The sequence below is a fragment of the Barbus barbus genome, assembly GCF_936440315.1.
Source record: "Barbus barbus genome assembly, chromosome: 27".
In the NCBI taxonomy this organism is placed as follows: domain Eukaryota; kingdom Metazoa; phylum Chordata; class Actinopteri; order Cypriniformes; family Cyprinidae; genus Barbus; species Barbus barbus.
The window spans coordinates 16,194,831-16,207,283 of NC_136755.1; the positions used below are offsets into that span (position 1 = coordinate 16,194,831).

The 12,453-nt window shown below is 36.1% G+C and overlaps 1 protein-coding gene across 1 annotated transcript in view; it reads left to right on the forward strand.

Moving 5' to 3' along the window:
* Positions 1–11,699, forward strand: part of LOC306847086 (cytoplasmic dynein 1 intermediate chain 1-like) — a 24,244-nt gene extending 12,545 nt beyond the window's left edge. Inside the window, exon 6 of the mRNA XM_079380842.1 lies at positions 10,331–11,699. Coding sequence (XP_079236968.1) covers positions 10,331–10,383 — 53 coding nt within the window. The 3' untranslated portion in view covers positions 10,384–11,699. The remainder of the gene's footprint in view (positions 1–10,330) is intronic.
* Positions 11,700–12,453: the final 754 nt, after the last annotated feature.

Below are 12,453 nucleotides of genomic sequence, written 5' to 3' on the forward strand. Positions count from 1 at the left end.
CGACCTGATCATCTACAAGATGGATTAAAATGCTGATAAAGCCTAGAAAAGATAAGACATAAACACATGACAAAATGATTGAAATGTTAAAATAGGGGGGAAAAATAAAATGATAATAATAAAATAAACCACTTTTATTCTGTGGCACCTAAAAAAATAATTTGGCTCCTAAGTTTTTCTTTTATAGGAGCCAATGGCTCCTTACTCGATTTTTTTGTCTGGAGCCCTGTAATGTTTCATCACTGAAACCTATGTTTAAGCTTGGAAGGTATAAAAATCTGCCTTCCTTTTTGTTGAATCCTAAAAGAGTATAACTCCTTTAAATGTGACCCTGGACCACAAAACCAGTCATAAGTTGCTGGGGTATATTAGTAGCAATAGCCAGCAATACATTGTATGAGTCAAAATTATCGATTTTTTTTTTTTTATGCCAAAAGTCATTAGGATATTAAGGAAAGATTATGTTCCATGAAGATATTTTGTAAATTTCATACCGTAAATATATCAAAACTTAATTTTTGATTAGTAATATGCATAGCTAAGAACTTAATTTGGACAACTTTAAAGGCGATTTTCTCAATATTTCGATTTTTTTGCACCCTCAGATTCCAGATTTCAGCTAAATATTGTCTATAACAAACCAAACATCAATGGAAAGCTTATTGATTCAGCTTTCAGATGATGTATTAATCTTAAATTAAGAAAAATTACCCTTATGTCTTGTTTTGTGGTCCAGGGTCACAAATGGTTAAATAGTAAATCTGTACCTCATGTAGCACAATACAGTAATAAAAACTCCTTGAGCTGATTGATTTATGAAATGTGAAAGTGCTTAATCAAAGCCACCTCTGCTTGTTTGTAAAAGAATAATGTCAGGATATTTCTCTTTATTAGTTTAAGTGTGGTTCCTACCACAAAGACTTCTTGGCTTCTCCATTCGTTAACTCGACACAGCAGTCAGTACTGAGACGCCCTCATCCACAAGGGTACTCCATTGGCTTCAATCATATATCTGAAGCCAATCATATTTAAAGCGTCATATTTCAATTACATTTTTAAATTTATAGCCTTGTTAAAATGAAGCTCACATAGAGCTCGGCTAATTTGATTGCATCCCCCAATCTCGTGAGCCAGGCCTGGTATAAAACGCAGATGGTTTGAAAAGCACCCTAAACATCTCCATATGGACGGGACCCCCTAACAAGCGGCTTTTGGTATATTTGCATAACATCGCTGGTAGTTGTGATGTGACGCACAGCTTTTGCTCTTTGGTTTCCTCTGATTTGGGTTTTAAACCTGCAAGCAGGGCAACTAAAAATGAGTGTTTTGTGAAATGCAGGCTTTACCTCGCTGCTCTCATTCCCCTCCATCTCATCTTCTTCTTTCCATCTGCATTTCACACCAGAATCCCTCCATCCACTCATGGCTCCTTGATCCCTACGCTGGCAACAGCTGCTTGCCATGTGATTGGAGACTTCCTGTCATTATAACTGATGTGTTTTTATTCTTTCCACTTCCTTGAAGCCTGATCAGAATTAAAATTGCTGGTGGAATTTCCTGTCAAGGCAGGTCATTTATTCAGCAAGTGCAACCGCCGACAAGCCTTTGATTGGCCGTTGCCCTTAGCAATCGCACTCTGTACAGTTTATTTGTTTTTTCCTTTCGGCCTGCAGATGCAGGTTGAGCCCACAGCTGTCTGTAGGTACAGGTTGTCTGTCCAGGGGAGACCCTGGCCCTGCGAGACCTCTCACATGAGAAAGAGAGGAAGTTTTAATAGGTCTTTCCACCACCTGCTACAGCTTGCGTTCTGTGTTTGTTCAGGCCGGTGCAGAGGTTTCGTCCATTGATTGGTGAAACTAAACAGATGCCTTTTTCCTTTTCTTTCTTTTTCCTCTCTGACCCTCTCTCTCTCTTGTTCTCTGAGTTGGGGGATGCAAGACCTGCCCAGGTGTTTGCCCCCCTGAGACTGCACTATAACACTGTCACGAAGGCCAGCAGTGCCTGCAGAGACTCTTGTACCAGCAGCAGTCAGCATGTAGTTTGATGAAGGTCAAATTAACCTGAGTAGGTTCCAATATGCCCTCTACGATGGTTAAAGATGTGCATGGTTAAATGTTTCATAAAATGGTCACACTTTACAGTTTGGTTTCTTTTGTTAGCATTAGTTAACGTGAACTAACAATTACCAATACTTATACAGGATTTATTAATCTTAATGTTAATCTAAACATTTTTAATCAGGGTTCCCGCGGGTCCTTAAAAAGTTTTTCAAATTTAAGGCCATAAAAAGTCTTAAATTGTACAAGAAAGTCTTAATTTTCTGTTGTTCCCGAAAGCGCCACCTGCTGGCAGAGAATGAATGTGTATTTTCCTGTTGGTTTGTTCAGACCAATGCGAAAATCGACCCATGTTTTTACCCTGCAAACACGCAGAGCTGTAAATGTGAACTAGTGGATCGATAGGATGATAATTGATTATAAAAATCTAAACAGTAAAATGTATTTATGTTGTTTATTTAATATAATAATTTAATGAAAATAATTGTTTAAATTAATATAATAATTAATACTTTTTGACTCATACATTTTCTTAAAAATGGTTTGAGGCTGAAATGTGAAGTGTATCATTTTATAAAACTTTTTGTTTTTGTGAAAACTTGTATCTAAACTGTTAATCATGCTTTTTGACAGTCATTTCACAGTTTATTATGTTAATATAGATATTACCCTACCCCGCTCATATGGTATTAATTTTATTTGTGCAGGTCTTAAAAATCCTGCAGAAACCCTGTTGATACACTTTTTTTGATCGAAAGTTCTGTATCTGTAAACAATGGATAATGCACTGTGCTAATAAACAAATGAGACCTTATTGTAAAGTTTTTACAGAATTATTTCCCTATTCCTTTTGTAGAAAATGGTAGTTCATCTCATTTGTGCATACTAATAAAATAAACCTTAAAATTATAGGTGACACTTTAGTGTAGGGATCAGTTCTCACTATTAACTATTTGCTTATTAGCATGCCTTTTATTAACATATTGGCTGTTTATTAGCACTTATAAAGCACATATTCTGCATAACCATATTCTATAACCCTAATCCAGCAAATTAGGAATTTATTGAGGCAAAAGTCGTAGTTAATGATGTTAATAGCGAGAATTGTACCTTAAAATAAAGTGTCACCAAATTATATTATTATATTTTAAAATGCAATTTATTCATTTGATGGCAAAGCTGAATTTTCATCAGCAATTACTACAGTGTCACATGATCTTTCAGAAATCATTCTAATGTTCTAATCATTTCTTAGTATGTTGACAGTTGTGCTGCTTAATATTTTTGTGTAAACCATGATACAGTTTTTTTAGGATTTTTTTTATTAATAGAATGGTCAAAAGAACAACATTTATTTGAAATAGAATCTTTTGTACAAAAAAAAAAAACATTTATAAAAATATTTTTTTATAAATGCCTTTTTGTCACTTTTGATCAATTTATCACTCAAACACACACACACACACACACACGCACATATGCATATTACTGACCCCAAACTTGAGAAGATGTGAGAAGAAATCAGAAATGTTTAGGATTCTATGCTACGTCTATCACTAATCAGTCAAATTTACGACACTAATAATGCAGATTCCATTGTACACAAGGTCAGAAGGTCTTGTTTTCACTGAAGTACATGTTTTTTCTTTGGCTAATATCTGATGCCTTTGGCTTAACACACTCAGGCAAAGAGTTCCTTAATGGATCCAAAAATTATTTGGCCATGTTCATTCTGTTCATCAGCTGGTTGTGATGTTTTGTTGACCCAAGTTTAGCCGTCATTGCAGGTTTAGTCACGTACAGGTTCAGCCCTCGTGTTTCCAGCAATATCAGATCCCATGATAGATATGCTTTAATAAAGATTTCCGCCGGTGGTCTGGGAGAAGTTGGCAGAAATGAAGGCCAAACCTGTTAGCCAGTGGCTCATTTGTGGTATAAAAGCCTTCCATATCGCACCATCAGAGGCAAAAGACCTTAAAATGACAGTATTGTGAAGCAACAGCACTGGATGTGTGTAGCATGTAGTCATAACTCAGCGATACTGGTCAGTTGGGTTGTGACCCATCTGAACTTTTAACCCCACTGAGAAGCCTATTCTCTGCAGCCGTAGTTTGTCTCACATCAATCTAAATGTGTGTGACTCTGTTTAGGATTATTTAATTTAATGAACTGTTCGCTTCCGTCTTAGCTTTGCTCTAATGAATATGGGTAGTGTGATATGTGTCCAGGTTCTTGTCTGTTGGTTGGTCAGAGATCTGTCTCTGCTAAGTGTACATTGTTCTTCGCTCAATCAAATTACACCGCCAATCTCTGAGTGCCATATTCAAGGCTCCAGTGGGCTCTTGGCGACATAATTTGTATGAAAGAACAGGCTTGTAATTCCTAAAGACTGCTGGGAGTGGATAACATTGCAAAGGCATGGCTCATTCACTGGACAGTGCTTTAGTGGGTTCTGGGAAAGTCGCCTTCCCAGTTATACTTTCCTCTGGCCCTTCCATTGTTGGCGTAATGTTTTACACTGTGCATTTTTAGAGAAAGTGACCCCTAAAAATTTAGCATCCTTGAGTGGAGCGGTAGTGATTAAATGTTAATCTGTAAAAACAGTTTGTAAAAGAACACATTAGATCTTGTGTCGCTCTGCTTTGAGAAGAAAACAGTTGTTCATCCAAAGGGTTAGTTTACCTAAAAATGAAAATTCTGTCATCCATAACCATAACCATTCTCAGGGCTCCAAATTTCGACATACTAAACATAAAAAAATAACAATAATTTAAAATGTAGACATTTTTGTGCATTCATTTGCAGTGTCGTCAGTGTTCACCAGTGTTTCCTACAACAACAAAAACACTATGAGCCATTTGCGCACAAATGACTCTTATGAATCAGTTCTTTTTAACTGGTCTTTTCTCATTTAATTCTTTTTTTCATGAAACATGAAAACAGCCTCACAAGGCCTCAGAACTTTGAATCAGAGTCAGTGAATCGTTTAAGGCTGTTACTGAGCTAAAAACTGAAGTAACTGTCACCGTCATTTATATTTTATGTTTTAGAAAATTAAATTATTCTGTATTAAATTAAATTACTCTATATTACATGACAACATGCAATAAAAGATGTATTCAGTATTCACTTAGGTTTATTTGTAATAAAGAATGGTATAATAATGATAATTGTATTTAAATATCAATTACTTGTAATAATAATAAATAAATAAAAACATTTTAGGAGAATTTTTAGTGCAGTTTTAATGCTTTGAGATCAGGTCTTCTGAAAAAAACAACCTTTTCTGATGGAACAAATGGACCTACCAATGAAATGTGGTCCAGATCAGCAGAGCTTGAATCTACGGGTATGCCGTAATACTTAAACAGCTTTAGTAGGCTCTACCGCTAATTACCATCAGCCGATAAGAATAGTTTCAACACTGTAGTTCAAAAAGTCCAAGTTTTTCAGCTGTGCAAAGACCCTTGTGCAAGATAGGGAGACCCAAGGTTGGTTCAAAACCATAGAACTTTCTTGCAACGTTACGATACTGAATTTTGTAATTTCTGTACTGCACTCGGCCACCCCTGTCCTGGAAACCATCTCAAGGAAGTTGAAGAGTTCAGAAGGTCATGGAAATTATGTGGTTCTTTGTTTCTCACAATCTCCCTCTTTCTTTATTTAACGTGTGCACGTACGTTTGTGTGTGTGAGTGCGCATTAGGCTTCTTGTGCTGGAATTTTTCAGGGCCATTAGCTCTGGGGGTCTCCAGTGGGAAGTGGTGATTCTCTTTTTTTACAGTTACTTTTTTGGTAAACTTGTGGTGGTCCTGTAATGGTTCCTAATTGCCGTTCTAACTAACTGCTAATCTGAAAGACATTACAGGGACTTTGCAGAGACCACCGTAACCAAGCAGATGAAAACAACAGTGTATGTCAGTTGATCCCAGCCAAACATATTGACTCAATTAATTAATCGAGTTTTCGGGTCAGTGTTTGACCACTGAATATCTCAAGCGTCCAAATAATCATAATGTTTGACGACACATCTATGATTATTAACAGTCAGGCTAATTGAGATTATAATGCCCCCCCCCCCCCCCCCCCCCCCCCCAAGTTATTCTCAAGAGCAGCACAAGTTATATTTGCCATGAATGCTGCTTGAAGGGGGCCTACTTAAACCATTTAAAAATATTTTGATTCTGGCACATGCATTTAATATCACCTTGACAAACAGTTTTGCCTTGTTGAGAGTGTGTTGCAGTTGGCGTCTCATAAACAGCAGTTTTCCGAGGGTCTCATGATGATTGTGGTCAAGGCTTCTGCCCATAGCTTTGCCATTCGGCACTAGCTCGCCCTCAGTCTGGGTTGAGCAGGGTGTATGGGTCACATATGGTAGCGCTTCATGTTGGCGTGTTGTTTTAGCTCTTTTATACAAGAGAAAAGAAGAGGGTGTCAGTGTTCACAAAACTAAAGGTTAGCCAAAATTCGCTCTCATACAACAGTGGTTGCTATTTCCCTCCATCTCCGTCCCAGGGAGAGTCATGTCGCATTTAGGTACTGTTACATTTACTCTCTTTTGATCTGCAATGTCAAAATTAATTGGTGGCATTAGAGGGGATGTCTGTCTTTTCTCCCTTTGCTATGTGCTGAAATGCTTAGACTTTGAATTCATCGCCATCATCGGACTCTGGTTTCAAGCCCAAAAAGGCCCAAATCCCCAATGGTTTGGATCGAGGCGGGATGCCAATGAAAAAAAAAAAAATTCTGATATCAGACAATACAATGTCTTTCACAGTAGGTGGACCATGCCAATCTGAACCCAGATGATTGCAATTTTCCTCTCTTACCGCCACATAATGAGATACATGAAACCACCTCAGCCAAAAAATCGGCCCCTGTCCACAGAGCCACTATAATAATATTTGCCATCTGATGTGTGTTGAACATCAGATGGGATACTGTTTCATTCCTCTGAACAGTTAAACTTTTTCCATTTAGCACACAAAAGTTGAAAGTCCCATATTCCCCAGGAACTTCTAAGATCATTGTAAGATCAGGTGAGGTTGTGTATGTCTGGGTGGTCGTAGGATTGCTGCTTCAGAAGGTTTCTATTAAGTATTTCAGTTCTGCATGTGTGTGTGTGTGTGTGTATATGCGTGTGTGTGTATATATATATATATATATATATATATATATATATATATATATATCAATTTATTTATTTATTTATTCTGTGTGAAAATTACTTCCTACACTTATTATTATTTTATACTACTTATATACTACAACAATTTTCATATTGACCCTGATTAAGCAGGGACATTTTTTAATGATTTTAGCTAGCAAATTTAAATACTAAGAGCATTTATAAGAAAATAATGTTATATTAAAGGCAGTTTTAAGTTAGAAATTAAAAACAGTAATTATTTGTGTGCTGATTGAAGGAGTTGTTTTGGTTATGTACTACACGGGACATTAGGGGGCACTCTTAGCACATCAACATCATAGAAACTGCAGCAACTTTCAGACTTCTGCTGCTATGAAAAGCCATGAATTGTGTACTTAAGGAAATTCCAAGATATAATTTATGAAATAATTTAATTCTGGGCTATTTCTCATGTATTGTAAACGTACGAATTGGAATAGTGTATTTCACTGCTGAATGATTGAAATGGGTTTATTTTATCACCAAGTCCTAGTGATAAATTTCTTTTTTTTAATTCTTAATAAAAACATGACTTCTTTAATGACAAATTTCGCTAAGCGCCTAAATTAATCTTGAAATCACAGAATTTTAGCCAATATGCCATCTTTGTTTTGTGACTTGTTGAAAAGTGAGTTTAACTCATTGCCTGGGTCGAGTTGCTCATCTTGACAGGCTAGGGTTTGGAAAGTTTGAAGTCATGAGGTTTAATCATGCTCTGTGGCCAGTCTGTGCATGGCGTGGCATGATGACTCCCTTAAAGATGTGGTTCTGGGAGCAGGCCAGCTTCACTGGCACCACATTTGCGGGCCAGAGACCCATTGCATAATGTAGGTTCATTACCAGACCAGAGTCTTGGTAGGTCAGGAATATGGGATCTGGAACAGTAGACGCTCCGTGAAAGGAGGAACTAATCATTTTCATTAGAGTTTGTGATTGATGTCAGTCTGAGATGCTGTAAGGCATTTATTTCACGTCACATATAGAATTTAATTGTCAGGGATTTTTATACAAACTAAAAGACTTTGAGATGTAATAGAGCAATGTATGCATTATGCAGCATTGTTTCACAATTACTTGTAGGGCTTAGAGATTGAATAAAAATGTTTTGTTAAAAATTTCAGGCAATCAGCTATAGCCAAACTAGTTTGTTTAGTTTAGTCAGATGGTTAATGTAACCCTGTCTGTGTCAGTCTAAAATAATATCTAGTGTCTTTCTTATTGTTTGAATTAGTGGTTTATGCTTTGAAATGTTTTTTAACAATGAGCTACGTATCATGTTCTGTTCTGTTCTAGTAATCTAGTAAAGGCATTTCCTATAGTTAATGGCCATTTACTACTTCTCGTTTTGAATCATAACACTACTTGAAATAACTTAAATGTAAATCATTTAAATTTTAATTTAATTTCATTTAAATTCCTCAAAGTGATTTTGTCCAATAAAATATACATCAAAAAAGATTTTTTTTTTTTTGAAAATACTGAATTAGACAACCAACTACAGCCAGACTAGTTAGTTTAATCTGGAACCCTGTCTGCGTCAGTCTAAAACAGTATTTAGTTTCTTTCTTATTGCTTGAATTAGTGTTTTGAAATGTTCTTTAAACAATGAGCTAAGTATCATTTTTCTTTTCTGATTAGTAATTACTGTGCATTTTGTCCAGATATGACAAAGGTTGAATTTAAAACATGTACAGTAGTATGTATTTTTATATTTTTTTACTGTCAAAGAACTGCAAATAAATCTAGTAAAATTTTTATATTTTCAATAGAAATTATGTTTTTAAATTTCTCTCAAAGTAATTTTGTACAATTACCTATAGAATTATTTACACATTATTTTAGCATTGTGATACTGTAAAAAATTCTCTCTTTTGATCTGTGACGTCAAAATTAATTTTTGACATTAGAGGGGATGTTGCAGTTAGATACAAAAAGGACCAAATGCCTTTTAAACTGTATTTTATTTAATGGTCATAAAAAATCATTTCATTAGATTGTGCTTTTTAAATATAGAATTATTTACACATAATAAAATGAAGTTCCATTATAATAGTGGGAATTATAATACAATCTCTGAAACTGTAAGAAATGTAAGGAGGTGGTAACTTCCCCAACACATTATTTTAAATATTCAGTCCAATCTGACAATACTTGAAAATCTCAAATCTAAAACATTTCCAGTGCACGTTAGCAGCGCTTTAGAGAAGATATCTGTTCAAAGTGTGCGCTTTCTTTATCTCTCCCGGCTCTGAACATTTCCAGACCCCAGAGTGCTGTCTCACTCTCTGAGGGGAAGGCAGGTCTGTGCTGCGTGGCCTTGGGCTAGAAGATAGCGGTACTCTAAAAAGAACTTCATGATCAATCTCAGTCGTTTGTCATGATGATGTCATAATGATGACAAACGAGAATGATGAGGAAGGCCAACAAAAGGCCGTGCCCAAATGTGAAGTTGCTTTTCCAGTAAAGAGTCAAAGCATTATTTGCCACAACAGCAAACTTTGAAGAGCCTCAGAACGGGCTTCAGAAGAGGAGAAGAAAGATAAGGGCTACTATGATTTATGTGTATGGTTTGATGCGCTGCATTCAGTGCATTTTAGCGTTGTCTTTACCATTTGTCATCGAGCTATTTTGTCATTCATCTATTTTTCTCTGATGTTTGAGTCATTATTATAAGATTAGATTCAAAATTATAGTTTTTTTGCACAGCACATGTACAGAACCAATGAAATACAGTTAGCAACTAACCAGCAGTGCACATAATTTTGTGTAAATGAGGTACAAATGATAGTATAGTGTGGGGAAAAAAGTGTGTTATAGTAGAGAATGTTCAGAATCGTAAAAAAATGCAATATTTATAGAAAAAATGGTGTATATGGGGCATATATATATATATATGTGTGTGTGTATAGAGAGAGAGTTGTAAATAAATAATTTAATATTTAAACCTTTTTATATACACACACACACACATACATACAACTATATTATAGTAATTATATTTTTTAAATTATACTTTTTTAATTTTATATATCATTTTTATTTGGACTCTTGAATAATTCAATTTTTTTCTCTCTAAATTGTAGCTGCAGGGGTGGAAACAGCATTGCTGGTTTCACACAGCTGCAGGAGGCCGTGAAGAGTGTCAGCTCAAGGACCTGACTCCACTGGCCTGTGCTCTGTGTGTTTGATGAGCAAGTAGCCAGGAGTACAAGTACTCTCGCCACAGCTTTTTCCCATCTGATTTCACAAGACAGTCTGACACTCTCTGTGTGTGTCTGAGTGAGAGAGACGGGAAAAGGAAAGAGAAGAGCTTTTGTTGGCTGGATGGGTCACAGTTTGCAGACTGCAGCGTGTGTGGACTCTATCATCGTGGCTTTGTACTGTTGCTATTTTAATATTTACATGTTAAATTTACTACGTTTACATTTATTTTTATGTATGTCACAGGCAATGAATTCAGCATATTTTATCAGTTATGTGTTTTACCAAAGAATTGATCTTATGGCTTTTGCATATAGCACCAGGCATAGTTAGTTTCTAAAACTGTGTAATTTTGTGAAGATTACAATATTTTCTTATGACTGGCTTAATAGAGTATGCAAAGACAGCAAGTCACTTAGGATGATTTAGATAACATTTTTGGCTGTTAGGCAAAGTTTTCAACTTTATTTTTATTGGACAAAAACATGTTTTTGAAAATTAGTTGCAAAATAAAACCATTTTAAGCCTGTTTGCTAGTTTTAGGTGGTCTCCTGGTGTTTAGAGGGGTTTTGGGCCTGACATGTGCAAATTGTCAGTCTCAGAGATCAGATCGAGCAACTTAAACCCTCTAAGACCAGCTAATTCAAATATAGTACTTATTTTCAGCAGGTTTATGCAAGGTTATAGTACAACTATTCAAGGGACACATTTAGTCCATTAGTGCGTAAAGATGTGACTTGAAGGATGTGTTTCTTGCTGATGTGCTATTCAGGAGTGCAATACTTAGATAGTGTTTGTCTCATGCTTAGTTTGTCGTGCCAGTTCCACATTACAGGCCTCTTTGATGTTCCTGTTGCCGCCTCCTCAGTGCTCTGCCTCTGTTGTGGTCTGCAGGCTACTTGACACCCAACTTCTGAAGCCTAATTTGGGTATGTCTGTTTGTACTTCATCTTAAAAAAGGAAGACACTTGGTGTGTCCTATATTCTTGCATGTCAGTGTGTCAATATGGTGGGCAGTAGGGGTGTCCTCCCTGCCGTGTCTCATGCCCCATATGGAAATACCCTCGGCCCTTCAGTTCAATTTCTCTCTGTGTTTCAGAGGCCCTGAGGAAAACAAACACCCTCCACCCCCTCACTGACAGAAAAAATCCCCACTTGTCAGATGAGGGGATTTTTTGATTGTCTAATCAGCTCCATATCCCAATCCAGAGGCCTGGAGCAGTGCAGCTTGGTCCAATAAAATGCTGGATGAAAGACTCTTGCATCCTCCTGTTTAATCGATGGCATCTTATCTCACTTTTGGCGGCATTTTTTACCGCCATAGTCTTTTATATGTGCTGTTGTAAAGGTGCTCTAAACTCTTCTGTGCGGCGATGATTGGGGGGGGGGGGGGGTCTGTAAAAAATAAAAAGATTTTATAAAATAATTTTATTATAGTTTATTGTATTTTAAGGTTTGTTAACATACTAACAGACGGAAATCATAATCATGAGTATTTCATTATTTCATTTATTTCAGAAATATTTCAGAAACTGCTACAGAAATGTATTTGTGTTGAATTCAAAACATTTCTCTTCAAGTCTACACTGTAAAAAAAAATCTGTCAAATTCACAGTAAAATACTGGAAGCTGTGGTTGCCAGAATTCTACCGTATAAAATACAGTAGCAACGTTTTAGGTTTTACGGTTTTAATTTAAATTTACAGTTAAATACCGTAATTTCTTTAACTGATATAATCTTAATATACCAACCTATTAAAGTACTGAAATCTGTTTTGTTCTTTTGAAATACACTGATAACCACCAAATGCAGGTGATGATGAGAAAGTCACATGATGAGCCAAAGCCCATCACAAGCAACTTTTAAACAATAGCATTTACAGAAGGTGCAGATGCAGTGTCATTCATACAAGCACTAAACACCATCATGGTGAGACTCCTTAAAATGAAATATGCTATAAACATTAATTTAACAACATTAGATGTAACATACAACCCTAATAAA